Source organism: Pempheris klunzingeri, chromosome 19, assembly GCF_042242105.1.
Source record: "Pempheris klunzingeri isolate RE-2024b chromosome 19, fPemKlu1.hap1, whole genome shotgun sequence".
Lineage (NCBI taxonomy): Eukaryota > Metazoa > Chordata > Actinopteri > Acropomatiformes > Pempheridae > Pempheris > Pempheris klunzingeri.
In genome coordinates, this window is record NC_092030.1 from 10,199,377 (window position 1) to 10,222,181 (window position 22,805).

The 22,805-nt window shown below is 40.6% G+C and overlaps 1 protein-coding gene across 1 annotated transcript in view; it reads right to left on the bottom strand.

Annotated features, from left to right (window-relative positions):
- Positions 1–574: 574 nt before the first annotated feature.
- The window catches only part of LOC139219029 (early estrogen-induced gene 1 protein-like), a 33,227-nt gene continuing 10,996 nt past the window's right edge, over positions 575–22,805 (bottom strand). Inside the window, exons 3-11 of the mRNA XM_070850803.1 lie at positions 22,661–22,690; positions 13,170–13,286; positions 13,043–13,089; positions 9,806–9,966; positions 8,850–8,951; positions 7,460–7,655; positions 1,050–1,171; positions 894–963; positions 575–812 (exon numbers count right to left, since the gene is read on the bottom strand). Coding sequence (XP_070706904.1) covers positions 767–812; positions 894–963; positions 1,050–1,171; positions 7,460–7,655; positions 8,850–8,951; positions 9,806–9,966; positions 13,043–13,089; positions 13,170–13,286; positions 22,661–22,690 — 891 coding nt within the window. The 3' untranslated portion in view covers positions 575–766. The remainder of the gene's footprint in view (positions 813–893; positions 964–1,049; positions 1,172–7,459; positions 7,656–8,849; positions 8,952–9,805; positions 9,967–13,042; positions 13,090–13,169; positions 13,287–22,660; positions 22,691–22,805) is intronic.

Consider the following 22,805-nt stretch of genomic DNA (forward strand, 5'->3'; position numbering starts at 1 on the left):
GGGTTAAATACCTCCAGTTTATATGGATAATAACCTGATAAACTGTTTGCAGTTGTCCAGCATGTATAAAGTAGAACGATGAGTTTCAGTATCTGACTTTACCAATGGTATATACTGTTCTGCATTTTGTCAGTTGACCATGTCAATGTTAATGCCAACTCAGAAATGTTCAGTTTTACAAGTTGACGAGGCCCTCCTGAACACCCCATTATTTCAGTGTTGCACTACAATTCCCACAATGTAATGGTCTTTGCTGTTCAAGTATTGTTTTGCCCTTAGCAATGGTCAAAGTTTCATAAGGTGTGTTTCAGACTGGCCCCTTGTTCAGTAATGTACACGGTATATCCCTGTACGAATAGGATTACTGTATAAATCAACGACTTATTGAAATTTAGCACACTTATCAGTTACAGTCACAGATCAGTTATAACTTCAGGTCTTGCTGCTAAAGTAACTTGACATTTATTCCAGAGTACAAATTTCTGATTAATCTTTCATAAGATAAGATAAGATAAGATTAACTTTATTGATCCCGAAGGAAATTATTTTCATTTCAGGTAAACGTAAGGAACTATTCCACTATTTGATAGCACACAGTAATCATCATCTCCCACCACATGACACTTGAAAGGCTCAATATCTTCATAGTAGTGTTGTTTCAAGGTGCGTGCACTGAAGGCAAGTTTGCAAATACATACATATGACAGACAATCAGATGTTACAAAACCGTTAACTGGTTGATGAGGCTGATGTGTTGATATATCTCTCAGTGGGTCTCGATGACCACCGGCTCAAAAATACCAAGTGTTTCTCTGGGAAAACACAGAAACACATGACAGTTTAGACTAAACTGGATTGGTTAAAAAACACTAAATGCATGCAAAACGGAATACCTATTGGCAAGCTGTGTCCCGCTCAGGGTGGTGGTCCCATCTTTCCTGACAAACAGTCTCAGGTTGCTGTCTGAAGGAAAAAAAGTATACCATAAGAGAAGGGTACCACTGTGATACACAAATGTTGTACTAAAACCCCCAAACTGAAATTCCTACCTTCATTGTTGCTCCTGTCAGAAAAGTTCTGACTCTGGACAATCTTCTCCACAATGTCATCTGCATCAATGCGGGTGTCAGCCACACAGCTGGGCTGCCTCTCCACAGTGTCCTTCTTCCTCCTGTTGTTGGACAAGACAATCACCAACAGAGAAAAGGTTAATATCTGAAACACAGCAACATTCTGCAAAATTAAATTTTTCTTATTTTCAACAAATCTCATTAAAAAAACAGAGCAAACAATGCATGCATCCTACGAACCGGTACAGTGTGTGTATTCAAAGCCGCACTGTATGTATCTTCTTCCTCTGTGACACAGAACTCCACTGTTGTCCCAAAACTATCAAAAACACATCAGTGTTGCACTGGGTGACATGCTTCTTCAATTACCATGGGCACACACTGGAGTGACTCAATCCCACATACACTGTCCTGCTGCCAGAAATGTAATCCACAGGAGAAAGTATTCTCCAACCAATACTCCACTTCCTCCAAGGAATAAAGAGTAATGTTTGCTTAAAACTACTTAAATTGTATACCTAATGATATTCTTAATAAACTGAATATTCTTGCTATAGATGTGCAAGATAAAACTTATCAGGCAAAAAGTGTTCCAAAACACCAAGACCTGATGGTTTCACCTCTACAAGAGTTATTCTCTGTTTTGGGTTCTGTGAGGTTTTGGGTTGGTGAAAAAATCATCTCGTGGGTTAAGTTATCATATGTCTCTCTTGCTTAAGTCCAGACCAGGGCCTTCAGATCAACATACACTGCTCAAAAAAAGGAAGGGAACACTTAAATTACACATCAGATCCAGATTAAAATCTTTCCTGTTCATTGTGTAATTCCTTGAGAACAAAGTGATATCATAATGACCAATGGAAACCAAAACCACCAACTGACTGAGGACTGGATTCAAAATCACACAGAAAATCAAAGTAAAAAATTGAAAGCACAGGCTGATCCAACTTGTGTGAATTTCATTTCATCCCACAGTCACAGTTTATCACTCAAAATGTAGTTTAAGTCTTTGGACACGCAGTCATGTGGCTCAGAACACACAGAAACACGCAGCGCGTCCCACGAGCCTCGGGGCGACGGGAGCACCGACCGAACGGTTCATTGACTGCCATTTTAAAATGACAGAGGAGGGAGGGAGAGAGAAAAACTTCTTTTACCTGCTAGCAAGCGCTCATTTCACAAGATAGAGGCCTTAGCTTACATCTACGTGTTCAGGAGAATCTCTTATGTCCACCGGTCTACACTTTATGGCTGTGACTGGACCGGTTTGAGTAAAACCTGCATTTTCAGAGGTGTGTCAATCTCTGTAATCTCTAACACAGGGGCGTTCAGGGACAGTCGGACATTCCAGCGTTCGCGCGGTAAAAAGAACAGGGCAACATTAGAACAACATTTCAACATGACAGGAGTGGAGCATTATGGTGGTGGCAGCAGAGAGCATCCACACTGCAATTTCTCCAGAAATTGCAATTTCTAGTTCCTATTTACATTTAGTCAAAATAACATTTCAGAATCAAGATAGGTTCATTCCTTTTTTTTTTTCATTTTTAAATTAGTTTTTAGAGCGGAAAGGAGTCCCAGCACAAACACTAAGCAATGTACTGCTGTGGATTGGGTCAGTAGAAAAACCTATTTTACGCTATTCTTGGAATATTTTCACCACTTTACATGCCGTCAGACAATCCTTTCTAATGGAAGAAAAGCTGTTCTCTCACTTCAAGCCTCCAGCCTAAATTGGAGTTCGCTGCCTTGATCAGTGAACTAACCATTTAAAACACCAACTAACAACTATTAAACATCAACACAGCCGTATTATCATTGTAGCCATGTCAGGATGTTGGCATTATCTGAAAGCTCTTTATTTGCCTATGTACAGCGTCACAGAGCTGCTAGCTTGGCTGTTTATTTAGTATTGCTGAACAATAGATACATCATAATTTAGTGCTACTTTCCTGAACTGCTATAGGTTGCACGCATGTGGTGTCCATGTAGACCAGGGGTGTCCAAACTTTTGGAGGTGGCCATATTTGGGAGGTGAAAATGCGTGGGGGGCCAACCATTCAGCCTGACATTTTTTGAACCATTAACATTAAATGCAAATGAAATATTTCATGAAATTTTTTTTATTGCAAATGGCATATTTTTCATGTCTTAACACAGAAAACAAATCTAAAGTTTTACCAAAATCACTCTGCCTTTCATATTTGAAGACCACATACAAAAGGTAAAAGTCTGTCTGGAAAAAAACATCTTTTTGAAACATTTTGATGTTGAATTTCAACATTTTGAAACACATTTGAAACATTACATATTATTCACTATGAAATGCTCACTATGAACTTCTAAATTCAAACATGTGAACAGGAAAATAACACTAACAGTTACTATTGGATAATGTTCATTTGATAACGTTACTTTAAAACCGACAATTAAGTAAGAAAGCATGGCTTTACTTTGTCGACATGTTTCGACTGCATCTGCAGTCTTCCTCAGAGCATCATCACACGCCAGATGACGCTCTGAAGAAGACTGTTTTCTTACTGAATTGTCGGTTTAAAAGTATCCTACTACCAGTTATATTATACAATAGTACAAAACATTGAGGGGTATATGAATCCCTGTATTACTCGTGATCAAAAAGGAGAAAGGCAGTGTTTTTCATTATTTCAATTTTAGACTCAGATCAAATGTCAGATTTAATGTCAGATGAAACATCTTCAGTTCTCCGTACCACAGTGTTACGGGCCAGGCAAACATTGCCAAACGATTGCCTTTTCTCAGGACAAATTTTCTCCACAATTTTCATCATGCAGTCTTTAATGAATTCACCCTCAGTAAAGGGTTTGCAGTGCTTGGCAATCAGCGTTGCCACCTCATAACTTGCCTTTGTGGCATTTTCATTCGATTCACGGGCTCTTGTAAAAAAGCACTGCTGTGCCGTCGAAGCAGCTTCCAGTTGCTTCAATTTTGCGCTACGTTCGTTCCCGGTTAGCTTGTCGTAGTTAGCGTGTTTCGTCTGGTAGTGCCTCTTGATGTTGAACTCCTTGAAAACAGACACAGTCTCCTGGCAAATTAGGCAGACACAGTTGTTTTGTATTTCGGTGAAAAAATACTCCAATTTCCATTTGTCTTGAAAGCGGCGGCCCTTGCTGTCAACTTTCCTTTTTTTATTTACAGTCGCCATTTTGACATTGCCCTTTGACCCTTGTGACGAGGGTCAAAGTTTCCCGCGGCGAGAGTGTGGCCACAGGTCTGCTGCCATCTTCTGGTAAAATAAATAGTTTTTTGTACACTGTATTTTATACTGTGGTCAACAGTGCTGGCGGCCGCATATTATTGATTTTATGACAGAAGCTGCGGGCCGCAGGAAATTTGAACACGGGCTGCATTTGGCCCGCGGGCCGGACTTTGGACACCCCTGATGTAGACAGAATGGCTGCTGCAGTGCTGCTCCACCTCTGTCTGCCAGCCAGCCTACCTGTCTACATTGAGTTTACCTTTAAAAATGGCCATCAAATAAAAGCCTTGTTGTGAAGGGATTCTGTCCACACAAATGCTGCAGAGCTACAGGCACAGACATTGAAACTGCAGTGGCAGATATAATTTTGCTGGTATGATGTCAACATGACTATGAGGTATGGTGTCGATTTTGGTGTCAATTTTATCAGATAACTACTATCCAAATATTTTACTTTTATTGGAAACACAGGAGTTTGCATGTTCTCCCCATGCTAGCATGGATTCTCTCCGGGTACTCCCACAATCCAAAGACATGCACATTAGGTTAATTGGTGACTCTAAATTGGCCGTAGGTGTGAGTGTGAGAGTGAGTGTTTGTCTGTCTCTATATGTCGGCCCTGTGATTGGCTGGCAACCAGTCCAGGGTGTACCCCGCCTCTCGTCCGAAGTCAACTGGGATTGGCTCCAGCTCCCCCGCGACCCTGACGGATAAGCGGTATAGACGATGGATGGATGGATGGATAGTCGCAGAGGAACAAAGAGCAAAAGCATGTTGCATGTTGAATAGTGGTAGACACCCCCTAGTAACCAACGGGAAATTTGAAACTCACCCGTTCAAACTGGACAAGTGGCCAAATGGCTCTGAATGATGTGAAATTGATGTCTGAGATCACATGTTGTCAATGTGTCGATGACGTGATCAACATGTGAAAAATCAGTGAGCCGCTTGTGGGATGCTTCTGAAACACGCAGCTGTACTTGTGGTTTAATTTGAAGCATTAACTAGAGTGGGCTCGCTCAGCTGCAGCAGCCACTTCGCAGCTGGAATGCAACACAGTCACAATGTAATGAGCTTTTATAGTTTTAATACCATTACTCCTCCACAACTCAAATAACATCTCAGTTATAGAGGGAAAAAGTGGTTGGGGGACAGAGGAGTAACAAGAGAATTACTTTGCCATCCAAACTGTTTTCTCATCTTGGACCATATTTTAAGATAGTGTGTAACAATTGGGTTAAAAGACAGATTTAAAGACAGTGAAGACAAAATAAGTGCAGCCAAGGTAATTTAACACCTACTCTCTCTGCTGCCAGGCTGGATCACTATCAGGCTTATCAGGCACTAACAGGCCCAATTAGAAAACTGAAAGTGAGTTAGTTTTATACCCTCATTGGGTTCAGGATTGTTGGCTACAGACTAACAGCTTACTGACTGTGGTTTTCAGAGCTCAGACTGAGTCCTTGGTCAAACTCAATACTTATTCACACAGAAAATAAAACACCTTAAATGAGAGAAGTTGCCTGTCCTTCATCGAAAAAAACGAACACGCGACACTAGCAGGTAAGAGAAGTGTTTCTCTCTCCCTCCCTCCTCTCAAGCAGGCAGTCGGTCGGTGTTCCCGTCGCTCCGAGGCTCGTGGGATGCGCTGCGTGTTCTGAGCCACATGACTGCGTGTCCAAAGACTTAAGCTACATTTTGAGTGATGATAAACTGTGACTGTGGGTAAAACGGTTCGGACACAGCAGGGAGTTAAAGACAAAAGCTTCATGTGATTTTTCCGCTCCTCCACGCTCTAGCGATGACGTCACCACTTTAGCGCAAATGGAAATTCCGACGATTCTCCCTATTCACCTCCATAGACTCATAACGCACCACGAGCAAAAATTTCATATTAAATATTATGGAAACTATGAATGCTATGAATGAGAAAAGTCATAACACTTGATTCCTGATTGAGCTGCACATTTAGCAGTTTGAATGACATTCATACCTTAAACGGTGTGGGAGGAGAAGCGCGGCAAAATATTTCAGTAGAAGAACATATAGCTCCAGAGCATTCACACTATAGTTCAATATGAGTCAGCATGTCCTTGGGCAAGACACTGAACCCCAACTTGTCAGTGTGTGAATGGATGTGATACTTAGATGAAATGAAATTCACGCAAGTTGGATCAGCCTGTGCTTTCAATTTTTTACTTTGATTTTCTGTGTGATTTTGAATCCAGCCCTCAGTCAGTTGGTGGTTTTGGTTTCCATTGTTCATTATGATATCACTTTGTTCTCAAGGAATTACACAATGAACAGGAAAGATTTTGAACTTGAATATTTAGTTAATCTGGATCTGATGTGTAATTTAAGTGTTCCCTTCCTTTTTTTGAGCAGTGTATGTTGATCTGAAGGCCCTGGTCTGGACTTAAGCAAGAGAGACATAGAGATACCAATGACAAGAAATGAGGGAGAGGGAGCAACCTTGTTTCATCCCTTATTATAAGTGGAAGTACACTGCTCAAATTAAGGGAACACTTAATCATCACAGTATAATGCGAAGTCAGTGAGGGATATCAGAGCTGGACGGGCTGTAAAAAGGCATCAACCCAGCAGCAGGACCGGTAACTACTCCTTTGTGTGAGGACGAACAGGGGGAGCACTAGCACCCTACAAAATGACCTCCAGCGGGCTACTTGTGTGCATGTTTTTGACCAAACTGTCAGAAACAAACTCCATGAGGGTGGCATGAGGGCCCGATGTCCTCTAATGAGACCTGTGCTCACAGCCCAGCACCGTGCAGTTTGGCACCCTGTTCTCCCGATTCTCCCCGATTGAGCTGCACATTTAGCAGTTTGAATGACGTTGATACCTTAAACGGTGTGGGAGGAGAAGCGCGGCAAAATATTTCAGTAGAAGAACATATAGTGTGAATGCTCTGGAGCATTCACATGCAGAGTGGGATGAATTCCTGAAGAACTTCTGGTATGTAAATTTACACATGCCTGAAATTCAACCCTAGACTGCTATCATTGTGGTGGAGTCCAGACATGCCTCACAGTGAGATCAACTTATGCCGACTCTCACACCTATCAGACAGTGATGTGGAAAAAATACAGGGGCAGGAGTGTTTTGTCAAAAGTGCAGGTGTGTGTGGATCTACCTAGAGGATCTGTTGGACATGAAGACTGCTGCAGAGGGAGGAGGAGGTCTCTCTGGTTTGATGGGAGTTGGCTTGGTGGGGCTGGAGGAGGGCACCTGGGAGGGATGACCGAACAAACAGGAGATGCTGCTGCTGGAGGAGGCATTCCTATGGTGACTGAGGTCAGTCAGACTAGAGCAGCGAGAGTGAGCTGTGCCTGGAGGACATGAGAGGAGAGGAGAGGAGAGAGAAGAAACTAGGTGAAGAAAAGAAGAAAGGATCGGGCAAGACATTTTTATTCAAACAATGTAGCGTTACAGTGAGTTTGTCCTGCCACTGTTGCCTAATACCTGATCATTTTGAATTCTTGAATTGAATCGTTGGGTCTCTCTCTTAATTACAGAGTTTAGTCTAGACCTGCTCTTATGCGTCTTGAGATAGCATTATCTCAGGTAGGTAGGTAGGTAGGCTGGTTGGTTGGTAGGTTGGTTCTCCATTTAATAAACCGATTCAGAATCAGGCATATCACTAGTTCAGCTCCTTATGACTGTCCTGCCAAGACACGCTCGCTCGCAAGTGCCAACTCCCCCATCATATACATTTCTTTTCTGTGGGTTGTGCAGTATTGCCTTCCTTTCTATAGATCATCTATGAATCTATTTTTTGTTTGCCAGCCAGGCAAAAATGATTGCTGGCCTGTTGCCAAAGGAACAACAAATCCCCCTGTTCTCTAGTGTCAAGGTTAGAGGATGCATTCGGTGTGCAGATGGTCACCCTCTTAACGCTGGGTTTACACCAGACGCAGAGAAAGACCAAACTTTTAAGACCATGTATAAACCCTGCTCATACATTCTTAACAGTCTGTTAGTCATCACTGTCTCTGATTAACAGTACTTTTGCTTTTTTTCAAATTCTCTAAAATGTTTAATGTTAAAAAATCCTTTCTTTCTTTGAATCTGCATGCTACCACGAGATAAGTGCACAGCATAGAAACAGTAAAAAAGCTAAATAACAGCAAAAGCAATTTTCCTTTTTTTAAGCCAACAAAAGCAGCAAGAAAAAAGAAAGCGTTTCTGTTCCAAATGACACTCATATTAGTTATAGTAAATAGGCCTTGATGTAAAAGTCTTCAGTGGTCACCAGTGGTGTAACTTCATCACTCACTCATTTTAGGGACAGTCTTTCACATTTCCACTTCGCTGAAATTCAGAGCAGCACAGTGGTGAGGAAAACATATGTCTGTTCTTGTACTGATGAAATCATTGGACATGTTCATTATAATGAATTAACCACATGAGCACCAGGTACTTCCACCTACGTCAATAATTCTTTTACATGCAATAACATTTGTTTGTGCTGGCCACCCACTTGTGGAAACCTTTTTGTACTGGGGAAACTCTCTGTCTCTGACCTGAGAACTTGCTATGCTGGCTGGCATGGCTGGAGCTGCAGAAATGACCAGTGTGAAAGACCTCATCTGGGGTGGACACATTCTCTCCCTCCTCAGGCAGCCCTGCAGAATATACACAGCAAACACACACTGGCACATAACTACAGGATCAGTGATTATCACTTGCTGTTTGTTGTATGTGGCGCATGTGTGTGTGTGTGTGTGTGTGTGTGTGTGTGTGTATATATATATATATATATATATATATATATACACATACATACACATAAAATTGTACCATTTTCAACAATCTCTAAATGATTTTTACTATTTCATAATTAATTAGCCGTAACTTTGGGTGCCATCTGGTAACTTTGGTACTCAGTTTGAAACCCCTTGCTAACTTTTTTTTTGCTGTGGGAAAAAAACATGCAAGAAATGTCTCTGACCCGACATAAACCAGAAAGAATCCCTGTGACAAACTTACACATTGTTGGTTTTTGTCTTTTCATGGTTTGTTAACAATCAAAAAAACAGAATAATCATCTTTACCCTATAATTATTTCCAAAAGACATTCAAGAGTGTATGTTAGATTTACCATCATCAAGTTTCCAAGCTTGCATTAAAGGATAATATCATTTTATTACAACTTTTTATCATTTTTATATCTGGGTGCACTGCCAACACAGGTCGTAAGTGAACCAGGTATGAAAACTTATTTTGAAACTATCCTCATTACAAAATATTTATTTATTTATTTATTTATTTATTTATTTATTCAGGTGCAATCACTTTCTGGTTGACCTGGTTTAGACAATCTGGATAAATTGCCCGTCTGTCTACAATGTTCCTAGATCTCATTACTGATAGAAAAACAATCAAAATAAAAGCCAAGTTGTAACAATTAATTACTGAATTACATTTCAGCACAAGTTGTCTAGAGAAGACACAGGGAACAATGGTTCTGAGCAGTTACCTGAGCTATGTACTGATGACTGTCTGGGTTTAAATGTGCGAGAACCCTCCATTAGGCTTCCTAGTGGCTGCATTATGGCATCGGTGCTCTCACCCTTACAGTCAAGCTGCAGTGTGGGGTCCTCATCCCCAATGGTAACAGATTTGGCTGTGCTAGGAGGCCTGATGATGAAAACACATGCACAAAACATAATGAATATTATGAAAACTCCCTACAGTCGCATTCACTTTTGTGTGCGTCAGTCTGAGCAAAGAAAGAGATGAGGTTTTCAAACTGTGAAGTATGCCCTCCAAGGGGGACACCGGAGAGTTGAATGGGGGGCATGGAGAGAGAGATGTGAGGCAGGGAGTTTGCACAAAGACACCACAAAGTTAGATATTCACTTTAGGATATCTTTCAGCAGGCTGACGCAAGCCTCCAGGAAGTGTGCCAGGCTTTGAAGGAAAATTTACATTGTGGCCAAACAGTGTAATTAAAAATACTTTTTTCCATTGACTTAAATTGTAAAAGAGACATCTGTAAATCTGCGGATGAATTTTTTTTGAGAGTCACAACCCCCGCAAAATGTCTTGTTTCATCATCAGAATTCGATCCATTCAGTCTGATGACATTTGGAAGTTCTAGAAGAGCCGCACAATTAAATCATTTTATCCCCCATTCAAATTAGCTGAGGGCTAGCCAGCTTTACAGGCTTGAGTGGCTAGTACAAATGCTCTATAGGCCCAACATAGTGGAAGATCCACATGTGCTTTTACACCCGGGGAGTTGAACTTTTTTAGCGTCATGCGCCCAGAGCCCAGCTTCCAACATTTTATCCAGTTATTTTTATACATTCATGGGTTTCCCACCCACAGAAAACATGAATCCACCTCACCATTGTTTTTTGCTTACTAAAGCTGGTTCAAGGTAATATGAAGATATCAATGGTAGCACACCAATGGTTCTATTGTTGGCTGCAAAAACCAACAAAACACACCCTCCCACCATTTGAGGAAGAGTAGGTTTACTTCATTTTGGATGGATATGGGACAGAAATGTCCTGACAACCATTGAAAAACTGTGTGTGCTTTATCCAAACTGCTTCCTTAAAGAGGACTGGTAACGGGATAGATTGAGCTGTCCATGACCCAACTTCAGACTTGGAAGCTTTAAGCTTTATGTTGTTTTACTGTTTATTTTGTAGGTTAGCCTGTTTGACTTGGCGTTAGCGTGTTGTGTGGCTAACGTGGCTAGCATCTAGAGTAATCACCATAGGCTGAAGTGATGTTGAACTGGTAATCTTGTAATACTGACTGACAATCGAGAGAAACTGTAGATATTAAGCCTAATTTGAAACCAACTCAGTAAAGAAAGAGGAAGGTGCATGTTTCTTTGTAGAGGCGTTCACAAGTCAGTCCATTTTTACAATGTATTGGGAAACTCTGAATAGCAGGGGTTAACGCTCCAGTCTTTCACCAAAAGCCAGGAATACTGTGTATTTGAGGACTCCAGAAGCCCCTGCCAAATGGTAGTGGAGACAATCCCCTCAATTCAAAGCAGCGGTTGCCAAAGAGAAACCCTGACTTTCTGAAACCATTTATGGTTCCCTGCCACAGTGAGAGCAGTTACAAGTACCTTTCTAGGTTCATCCCCGAAAGGTACATTTGAATAGCGTACATCACTGTTTGTGGCATTTATATGGTTGCTCTAAACTATTCGTTGGGCTCCTACTGCATCCCGAATACAAAGTAAAAGCTCGACAGATAGAAGAAAAGACGTGTATAAGACTTTGTGGATAAGCCATTTCACTTTGATTAGTCTTCTGACATCTTCTGTACACACCTTAATGAAGTATGCAACATGACCAGCTACTTGGATCAGCAACTCTCACCAATGTAACATTAGCATCAGTAGATAATGTAGTACAACAGCAAGTTAAGAGAGACCACAAAGCAAGCTAAATATTGCAAAGTGTCTTTGGGACCATTCAGATCATTATTGAATAATGGCACATCAGGGATGGATGTAATTAATCATTACTCTGATCGATCAACTATCAAATTATATTTTGAAACTGACAGTCAGTTCAAAGTCTTCCAGTGTATACTAGGCATCAGTGTTAATAATACTAGTCTGACTCTGTTCATGCAGTTCCAGTGTAACATTTCGTGTCCATACTGTATATATCTCACCTATAGTGTATTCATATTTATACCACTGCTCATACTGTATATATCTTGTCCATATGATATTCACTGTATTCAATTTATACCTCATACCTTGTTCTGTAACTACCTACATAATTACTACCTTTGTGGTTATACTGTAATATTGCTATGTATTTGTCAACAAGTAACACTGAATCTGTCATGTTTTACAGATCATCTGCGTTACCTGATGGACCTTTGGTGTCCCTTAAAGCTTCAGTCAAGAGATGCTGTCCACCAAAATTGTAGGAATGATATGTTTCTTTGTCTTTTGAACAAAGGGCTCCTTTTCTGAATTCAGTTTTCCAGAGTCCACACCTACATGCTAAAAGCACCCCTGGACCCAGCCTTTAGGCCACTATTGGTCAATACATGGCACATGACCCCTGACATCGTTGGGTCAATAAAAGCAGAACTCCATTGTTGTCCCTTTTCTCTCCTGGACCCCTGAGGGTCCAATTCAGCTGTTCAACTGCCAGCTCTCTGCCTTAATGTGGCCTGTACAAAGCAGACAATAGGAAGCAGCACACCAAAAACCTCTCCATTTTCCCTCGAAGGACTGGTAACAAACTGGGCATAAAAGAATGACATAAGCTCTGATTTGAGCAAAAGACATGCCGTTTTTGTTCCATTAAAGAGACACAGTGCTAAACAACGATGTGCTGTTGACTGTTGTTTCAGCCATTTACATCTGTTAATGAAGTTACAATGGAAATTTGTAAAATATATAATATATATATAATAATTCACCCTGTCTGGTGTATTGCTTATGATTTCTGCGTGACTATAGATCTATTCTCCTCCATCATCTTTGATGTTGACAAATTACAGTTCAACAGTGTCAAACTGTGAAAACCTTGTGTCTACCAAAGAAGAAAGGAGTGACCCCCAACCAACTTTGATATCAGAAACACAACCTGTTTTCCAGGCTGGTTCATCAACAGATTTGCCAGCTAAGAAAGTAGCAGCCCAAAAGACCTCTCTCTTGTTTTCTTTTCAAGGATTGGTAACAGCATCAAACTTTGAAAACCTAGGACAAAGAAGGACTCACGTTTTAAAGCAGGGATCCCCAGATAGAAGAGCCATCCCAATTGTTACCTATAGAAAAACAAAGACGTTACTAAACCTCAGTGCTGATCAGTGCAGTGTGTGTGTGTGTGTGTGTGTGTTTGCCCTGCCTTGAGGATAGAGTTGTCCTGTCGAGTGTTTTTGGTGTCATAGCCCTCCAGGATGCAGCAGTGAACTGTGGAGCCTGAACCAGCAAACTCTGCAATGTTGAGGTCAGCAAAACCTAACTGGAGACAGACAGACATAATGAACATGTGAAAACAACAATATAAATAAGAATATAGAATACAGAATAAAAATTTGTATGCCAACCTCTACTATACCAAGAACAGAGACATCCTTCACTTAGGTATCAATATGGTAACTTTGGTTGTAGTTTTTTTTTTTTTGACCACTTACAAAGTACTAATTTATTTTTAGTGCTGGTGATAGGCCTGGGTACACTTAACCGAAAACAGTGTGCTTATTAAACAGAAAATGAGGCAATGATTTTCTGATCATCATCACTAGAGCATGTAACAGACGTCATGTAGGGGCACTTACTTAAACTACTGATAGCGTTCTTCTTGGAAGGACATCCTTCTACATCTGAATGTCTTCCTCTGGCTTCCTGTCAGTCGAATCTTGCACACTAAATTTTGTTTGAAATTTCTGCCATTTCACTTACTTATGTAAGTGAACTTCTACTTGTGTTTTTTTTTCAACTTTCTTTTTATCATTACTTATTTTTACATGGAACAAACAACAAACATATATATATAACAGTGGGGATAACAGGGTCGGTACATGTTCAACATATATTACTTCATGAATTTGGTCATTTCTAAAGTGTAATCAAAAGCTGAGCCTCAGGGACACATTAATTTGTCCGTCGTATTCATCAACATCCTTGGCAGTCGCAGAAAAAATATATCAGTTTTACAAAGTTATAGAATAAAACATCTGTACAGGACAGAACAAGTATTTTCACTATCTTAGATTCATGTGAGATTTCCAAGGTTCCCAGTACCTCTCAAACTTAGCACTGGCATATCTCAGAGAGAAGGTCAGACGCTCCATAATATAAATCTCCCCAATGATCTCTTTGCATTCTGAAATAGTTGGAGGCTCCTTACTGAGCCATTTTCTAGTTATTGCTTTTTTGCAACTAGCTAGTAGAATTTGTATTAAGTACCTATCTTGTTTCTTCATGTTTGTTGGTAAATTCCCTAGATACATAAGACTGAAAGAGCAGTTTATATCTGAGCCTAGAATTGGTCTGATTTCTTTTATCACATTTCCCCAAAACAGTGAAAGCGCAGGACACTCCCAAAAAATATGGAAATATCCCGCAGATGTATTGCCACACATCCTCCAGCAGTAACCAAGCTCAGGTCTGTTAGTCTGGGAACTTTTGATCTTGGGAGTAATAAAAAATCTTAGGATATTTTTCCAAGTAAATTCTCTCCACAGACCTGAGCTTGAACTGGTCGACTGTGTTCTACAAATGTTGAGCCAGTCCTCCTCAGTTATCTTTACATTAGTTTCTCTTTCCCATCTTTTTTTAACATAAGTTGAGGAGTGACCTCTTTCTAGCTGCAGAGACGTATACATTTTGGAGATCGGTTTTCTGATGGGATTACCTTTCTGTACCGCCATAAATATTTTAATCACGTTTAATCCTCTCTCTGTTGTCCACTTAATGTTTTTGTTATAGTAATGTCTCAGTTGAAGGTATCTGAAGAAATCCTACTTCTCCAGGTTAAAGGAACTTCTAATTTGTTGGAAGGTCATTAATCCTTTATTATTTGTTATTATTGAAAATGAATTAATTCCCGAGTTTTTCCAGTATTTAAATCTATTGTCTAGTTTAGCAGGTATGAACTCTGTGTCATGTGTTATCCAGCGAAGTATTCGTGCGTTTTGTTCAAATTCTCTGTCTTTGAGTATTTTTTTCCAGATGTTCAATGGAACTGTTACCCAGGAAGGGAGTTTTTTCAAATAATTATTTAGAAGGTTTATGTCTCCTATTAATGAGGGGAGAGGTATTTCTATTAGGTTTAGTTCTATAGTCTTCCATTTGGCCTCATAGGTGGGGTCACACCAACAAATTAGGTAACGTATTTGTGCTGCTCTATAATAATCTTCTAGGCAGGGCAGAGCCATCCTGCCTCTGTCCTTCGGAAGCTGTAAAGTTTGAAATTTTATCCTTGGTTTTTTTCTTCCCCAAATAAAAGATGAAATCATTCTATTCCATTCATTAAACTGCTTAAGAGGTATTTCCACCGGCAATGATTGAAAGAGAAAGAGCAGCCTAGGTAATATGTTCATCTTTACTGCTTCTATTCTGTTGTACATGCTCATGACTACCTGTTTAAGTCTGCTTTAATGTCTGCTGTAATGGGGGTATAATTGTTGTCATAGATGGAGGTTGAGTCTTTAGGTATCTGGACACCTAAATATTTAATCGTGTTATTTTTCCATTTAAATTGACATTTCCTGGAAATTATCTCTGCAGGTTTGTAGTTGAATGTAAGGGTCTGTGTTTTATGTAGATTTAGTCTGTAGCCAGACTATGAACCAACTTTTTTTAAAATGGACAGTACTTTCATAAGGCTTGTCTCAGGACAGGTAAGTGTCATAAGAATATCATCTGCATATGCACAAATCTTGTGTTGATCTTCTCCAATAGAGATGCCCATCATTGTCCTCTCTGACCGCCTGAATCAGAGGCTCCATAAACAAGGCAAAGAGAGCAGGACTGAGGGGGCATCCCTGTCTGCATCCTCTTTCGAGTGAAACGGGTTTGTATAGATTCCCATTTATTTTGATTCGGGCTGTAGGTGAGCAGTATAAAGATTTCAAACATCCTATAACCTGGGAGTTAAAGCCGAACCGTTTGAGGACCAGATATAAGTAATCCCATCGAACTGAATCAAATGCCTTCTCGGCGTCCGGGCTTATAACTACTGATTCTTTGTCGCTTTTTCTCATATTGTCAATAAGGTGTAATGCTCGTCTTACATTGTCCTGTGTTTGTCTATTTTTTACAAAGCCTGTTTGATCTGAGTCAATTAGTTCCGGGATTATGTTTTCCAAGCGTTTTGTCATTATAGACGCAAACAGTCTATAGTCTATGTTTAATACTGATATGGGTCTATAGGAGCCACACTCAGTCCTATCCTTACCAGGTTTAGGAATTACCAAGATTACTGCTTGTCTCCAAGATATTGGAGTCTCCCCTCCCTGTAGGACATGGTTAAAACAGTTCTTTAATAATGGTATTAGAGTATCTCTAAAGGTCTTATACCATTCTGCAGGGTAGCCGTCAGTACCCGGCATTTTATTTGATTTCAAATTTGATATAGCCTTAGTTATTTCCTCTTCCGTTATTGTCTCAGTTAATAAATTATTCTGTTCTGTTCCCACAGATGGTAAGTCTAAAGATGATAGGAAGGTTGTTACCTCTGTCAATTCCGCTGCTCGAGGTTGGGCATATAAATTTGTGTAATACATTTTTGTACAGTTTTGTATGTTCTCTAAATCATGATGAGTTTCTTTGGACAGAGGGTCTTTAATTTTCTGTATATATCGTTTTGCTTGTTGTTTCCTTATTCTCCATGCCAGTAACTTTTTACATTTAGGGCCATTTTCATAAAAGTTTTGTTTGATTAGCTTTGCTTTCCTCTCTACTTACTTCTCCAATAAATCATTTAAGATTTTTTTTGTGTTAATAATCTGTTTTAAAATGGTACGTCACTATTCTCTACATGTTTACTCTCAAGTACTTTTATCTTTTCATTTAGAACTTGTATTTGTTCATCTTTTTCTCTCTTCTTCCGGGATGACCACAGTATGAGTTTACCTCTCAGGACCGCCTTAGCAGCATCCCATAGTGTGCTGGGGGATACTGTTCCATTATCATTGTAGGCTATATATTCTTTAAATTCTTCTTTCATATATTTTTGACATTGTGTGTCATTGAGAAGACCTGTGTTAAGTCTTCACAAGGTCTCCTTGGGCTTGTTGTCTAGGTGAACCACTAAGTATACCCCAACGTGGTCAGAGATGTCTCTCACCCGATGTCACTTTTTATGATCCTGTGTCTGTCAAACATAAAGAAATAGTCGATTCTTGAATAAATAAATAAAGTGGGGATGGGAGAAAAAAGTAAAGAGTTTCTCAACAGGTTGTAATTCCCTCCATACATCAACAATGCCAGTTTCCTTTCCTTAAAACTGTTGAATTAGAATTTAATATGACCATAGAATGTTTCAGGCCTTCTCAAATAAAGTTACTCTCCCCTCATGAGAGTGAACAGAATATGTCAATCTGACATCCACAGACGTGGCTTCTCCTGTATTGTTTTGTGAAGCAGATAGACAGAATGTACCAGACAGATCTTGATTGGAGTGCTTTTGTTGTGCAAAACATATTCTGAAGTTTGATTATAGATACACGCCTTGAAACCAACATCCAACTGTTAGATTACCATAACATCACTACAGGAACGTGCTATCTGTGACGCACGAACCTAAACAGTTAATCAGAAATGGTTACGTACTTTATGATATCCAACAAGCATTTAAACATGAGATGTTTGGAAACGGAACAGAGACGGGACAGAAACAGGACAGGACACACCAGAGGGACACACACACGAGAGGGGGCTCCTCTGACCGGCCCCTCGGGGTCCGTCATGAGCCCAGCGCTGCGAGTACTTTACCTGTGACCTGTGACCAGAATAAACTGCTTGTGAGACCAGACTGAAAACCTCCGTTGAGTTCTTGAGCTGCCAATATAAGAACTGGACAAAAAAAGTTTCTAACAAAACCCTTTACCAATATGTAGCATCCTTCCTTATCCTTAATTTGTGAAGAGAACTGGAAATTTAATTTATTTGAAATTAGAATAGCCACTCCTCTGGTATTTCCCCCTTCAAATGAAGAATAGTACGTGTTTTTATAGCCTAATTTCTTTAGTTTCTCATGTTCAGTATTGGAGAGGTGTGTTTCTTGCCAGAAGATTTTATCTTGTTTTTCTTTTTTCATTTTAGCAACAGCTTTGCTTCTTTTTATGGGGTTTTGTAGCCCATTGACGTTAAGGGTAATTACTTTGTATTCTTGATAAGGCATGAATTTATATGAGAGCTAAGTTTTAATCACGTTTGAACACTGCATGACCTGAACGGTAAAACATCTGTCTGCTAGTAAAGAGAGAACATAACATATAAACAAACTTAACATTTGTGACTTCCATTTCTGAAGTGTGAACTTTACTTCGAGACAAGGGGAGGGAAGTCCTACTCCCAGTAGAGGCCCTCCTTCTTGTGGACACCAGTCTCCAACAAGTGATAATCAGAGTAGAGCACATCGGTGTGTCGACCGTTCCCAGATCAGTGGTTGGTTTTAATGTCTAATCATGTCAAGGGGAAAACGACTTGTCACTTGTTATAAATTACATCAGGTTACTCACGTCTCTGTAATGCACTTTTCCATGTTAATCCACTCGGGCTGCTCAGTACTTTGGTGGAAAAAAGAGGTTTTTCTAGACTCTATCATTGCGTCGGAACGACTTTAACTTTTCCTGGATGTTTTTCATATTTGCTTCTCGGCTCCGGCGTGATCCTGCACCTGCCGTCTCCCATGGGGTATGTCTCACTCCCGGTGAGGGCGCAACTCCAGAGGGGGTCTTCTCTCTTTATCCAGCGCTGTCTATGATTATTCCCCTCTTCTGTAGCTCCTCTTTTGCATGTGATGGGCTGCTGTATATGATCAGCCCAGTGTCGAAAAACACGCGGAGCTTTGCGGGGTAGAGCGTCTGGAAGTGTAGTCCTTTTTCTTTAAGCGCCTTTCTGATTGTGGAGTAGGCCTTTCTTTTCATGACGATCTCTGTGGGGTAATTCTTGGGTAATCTTGCTCAAAGAACACCCTTTTCCCCTCGTAGAGTATCTCCTTCATTTTCCAGGCAGAGTGGAGTATTAATTCTTTGGATTTGAATTCCTGGAGATAAACTAGCACGGATCTCGGGTTGGCACCGGGCGGGGGTTTGGGGCCGAGGGATCGGTGACACTGTTGAATGTTGAGGGTCTTGTTCGGGAAGGATAGCTGGGCTTGAATAAACTTTTCTATAAAGTCCTGTATATTTTCACCCTCGGCCCCTTCGGGAATTCCGTGAATACGCAGTTTGTTCCGCCGTGAGCGGGCCTCTAGGTCGGTGAGCGGATCTTGAACTTCCTCCTGCAGCTGCAGCGCGTATGCGAGGGCCTCTCTGCTCTCCGTGTTCATCTCCTCCATGTCCGCGACCTTCTGCTCGGTTCTGCGACTCTGTCTGTGATTTCTTTTATGTCAGCGACCACTTAGCTTTTGACCCACCTCTTGTCGAAAATCCCCCAGTTCTTTTCTCAATAGGTCCATAGTTTCAGTGAAATCTTTCTTTACCTCCGCCCGTGATGCCTGTATCTCGGCAATGATGCTAGCTTGAATAGCCTCCATGGCCTCGTGCTCAGACTTGTCGCTAGTGTTGTCGTCTTTATCCAAAGTTTCCTGTCGTAGTTCTGCGTTTTGTTGCGATTTTCCCCTAGTCTTTCTTCTCATCCCCAGTCCTGTGGTGCAGAGCGACTTTTGTATGTTTTAATCTTGTAAAACTGTTGGGGAAGATCGACCATCTGGGAGCTACTAGATTATGCTGCCGTTCAGCTCAGTGCCATACCCGGAAGCTATCAAGTTAATTTTAATCAAAACATAATCAAAAGTCTAGGTCATGTTTGGTTCACATCTTTTTCTTTTGTTTAACCTTCACAGATCTGAATCAGCAGGACTGGTATTTCTTCCTATGAGATGTTTCAACATACTTTTGGTTAGATTTTATTTGTTCTGTCAACATACTGTGTATATCACATCTGTAACTTCATGTGAGGAAGTGAATGAAGTGAAACAAGTCAATAATCTCTTTTCACCTTGTCATTGGTAAGTCCCAGTCCCTGCCCAGTCATCAGTGCTTTTCACTTGAGAGATCACAGTTTGTGAAAATGGTGTTGTGTAAGTGTGTGTAAGTGCAGTCCGTTATCATTATTGGTCAATATTCTGTAGAAATTTTTCCCCTCCAGTAAATAAAAAAATCAAAATATCACTAAACTCATAAAAAAATTGTTAGAAGGTTGTTTTGGTTTAAGTTAACACAATTTTTTTTTATTTGTCCTAGACCAAGTACAGTCCCTGACAAAAGTCTTGTCGCTCACCAAAGTTGTTGGAACAACAAATAATAACTTGACTTGTAGTTGATAAATTGGAATCTGAAATGGCTTATATGAAAGGCAAAGGCCTCTGGATTATGTGTATTGTATCAAAATAAGGTTTTGTATCATTCATTGAGTTTTATCATTTAATTAGAACAGAAAGGTCAGATTTGGCTTGGACAAAAGTCTTGTCACATACAAAAAAAAATGTACGGTAGAAATTATATTTTATTTTGAATACACAAACATGCTACAATAACATCACAGCATAAAGCTATGGTCCCTTGGGAAAAAGAATTAATATCGTGTATGACCCCCATGAGCTTGAAGGACTGCATCCATACGCCTCAAATAATTTATTGATGAAGTCATCTGGAATGGCAAAGAAAGCAGTCTTGCAGAGTTCATCAAGATTCTTTGGTTTCATCTTCCAAGCCTCTTCCTTCATCTTACCCCAGACATGCTCAGTAATGTTCATGTCTGGTGACTGGGCTGGCCAATCCTGGAGCACCTTGACCTTCTTCGCTTTCAGGAACTTTGATGTGGAGGCTGAAGTATGAGGAGGAGCGCCATCCTGCTGAAGAATTTGCCCTCTCTTGTGGTTTCAAATGTAGTGGGCAGCAAGAATTTGTTGATATTTCAGGCTGTTGATGTTGCCATCCACTCTGCAGATCTCTCGCACACCCCCATACTGGATGTAACGCCAAACCATGATTTTTCCTCCACCAAACTTGACTGTTTTCTGGGTGAATCTTGGGTCCATGCGAGTTCCAACAGGTCTTCTGCAGTATTTGCTGCGTTTGGGATGCAGTTCAATGGATGGTTCATCAGAAAAATCTACCTTCTGCCACTTTTCCTCTGTCCATCCTTTCACCAAGCTGTGGGCCTTTGCAAATGCAACACGATTTTTTTGTTGCCTTCTGTTTAATGCTGGCTTCTGAGCACTAATTTGGCCATGGAGACCACTGCGTGAGAGAATTTGACAAACTGTTCTTCGAGATACAGGGGTTTCTGGTGACCACTTCTCATGCAGCTCTGTTGCAGTTGAAAAAGGGCTGGCCCTGGACTGTCGAAGCAACAAACGGTCCTCTCGAACAGTTGTCTTACGGGATCTGCCTGACCTGGGCTTGTCATGAACTTCAGCAGTTTCTTCAAATTGTTTTCTTATCCTCTCCACTTGACGTTTGGATACACTGAAGATGTCTGCCACCTCAACAGCAGACTTGGTCTTCAGGTTCTTGATGATCAGCACTTTGATCTGTGGTTGAATCTTTGGCATGTTGTGAGAGGTCAGGTTGCACTTCAGATGAAGGTCTGGTGTGCTGGGGTTCTTTTTATACACACCTGGGAATGTGTTTTTTTTTTTTTTCAATATATATTTATTGTTTTTTTGTTTATAGAAAAGAAAAAGAACAAAACAAAGAAAACAGAACATTCCGGCTCAGATCAAAAACAGGTGGACAACAGAGTCAGTCAATATAAGGCTGTAATATCGTCATATAAATAAGTTCACATTACACCTCGATGCAAGATAGCAAAAATGTCCAGACCAATATATGACATAAAAGGGTCCCATGTTTTGTGAAACACATGATCTCTGCTGTGTAATTTGCTGGTTAAATAATCCATCCATCCATCCATCCATCCATTTTCTATACCGCTTATCCGTCAGGGTCGCGGGGGGAGCTGGAGCCTATCCCAGCTGACTTCGGGTGAGAGGCGGGGTACACCCTGGACTGGTCGCCAGCCAATCGCAGGGCCACATACAGAGACAGACAAACAACCTTTCACTCTCACACTCACACCTACGGGCAATTTAGAGTTACCAATTGACCTAATGTGCATGTCTTTGGATTGTGGGAGGAAGCCGGAGTACCCGGAGAGAACCCACGCTAGTTAAATAATCCAAGGACACAAATTCAAATACTGTCCGATGCCACTGGGTTTTAGATGGTACTTTGTCCATAATCCAGTTCAGAAGAATACATTTCCTTGCGCAAAATGTAAGCATCCTATAGAGTTGCCTTTCATGTTTTCCAGTGATATTGACATCTGTTATTCCAAGCAACATGGTCAATGGGTTACATTCTGTAGTAACAGAAACTGAGAATATTTTATCCAGTTCACATTTCACGACATACCAAAAGTATTGTATTTTTCTGCAGGACCAGTAGCAATGAGTAAGAGTGCCCACTTCAATTTTACCCTTGGGGCATAACGGAGAAAGGTCTGGATTACATAGGAGTAATAGACTAATAGGACCCGGGGACAGAACCACGACCGATTGTGGGACCAACCCACTCTACCTCTGAGCCACAGCCACCAAAATTCTTAATAACAGACTGATTCATAACAAATTTCTCCCCAATCAGACAATAAACTTACCTTAGAGAAGGCCTTTCCTCCTTTGAGCTCCTGCAAAGATAGAGAGCAAAACAGAAAAGGAGCAATCAATGCTGACTGTCAGACTGCTAACACCATCTGTACAGTCATATCCATAACATTCATAACATTACATAGAACTAATAAG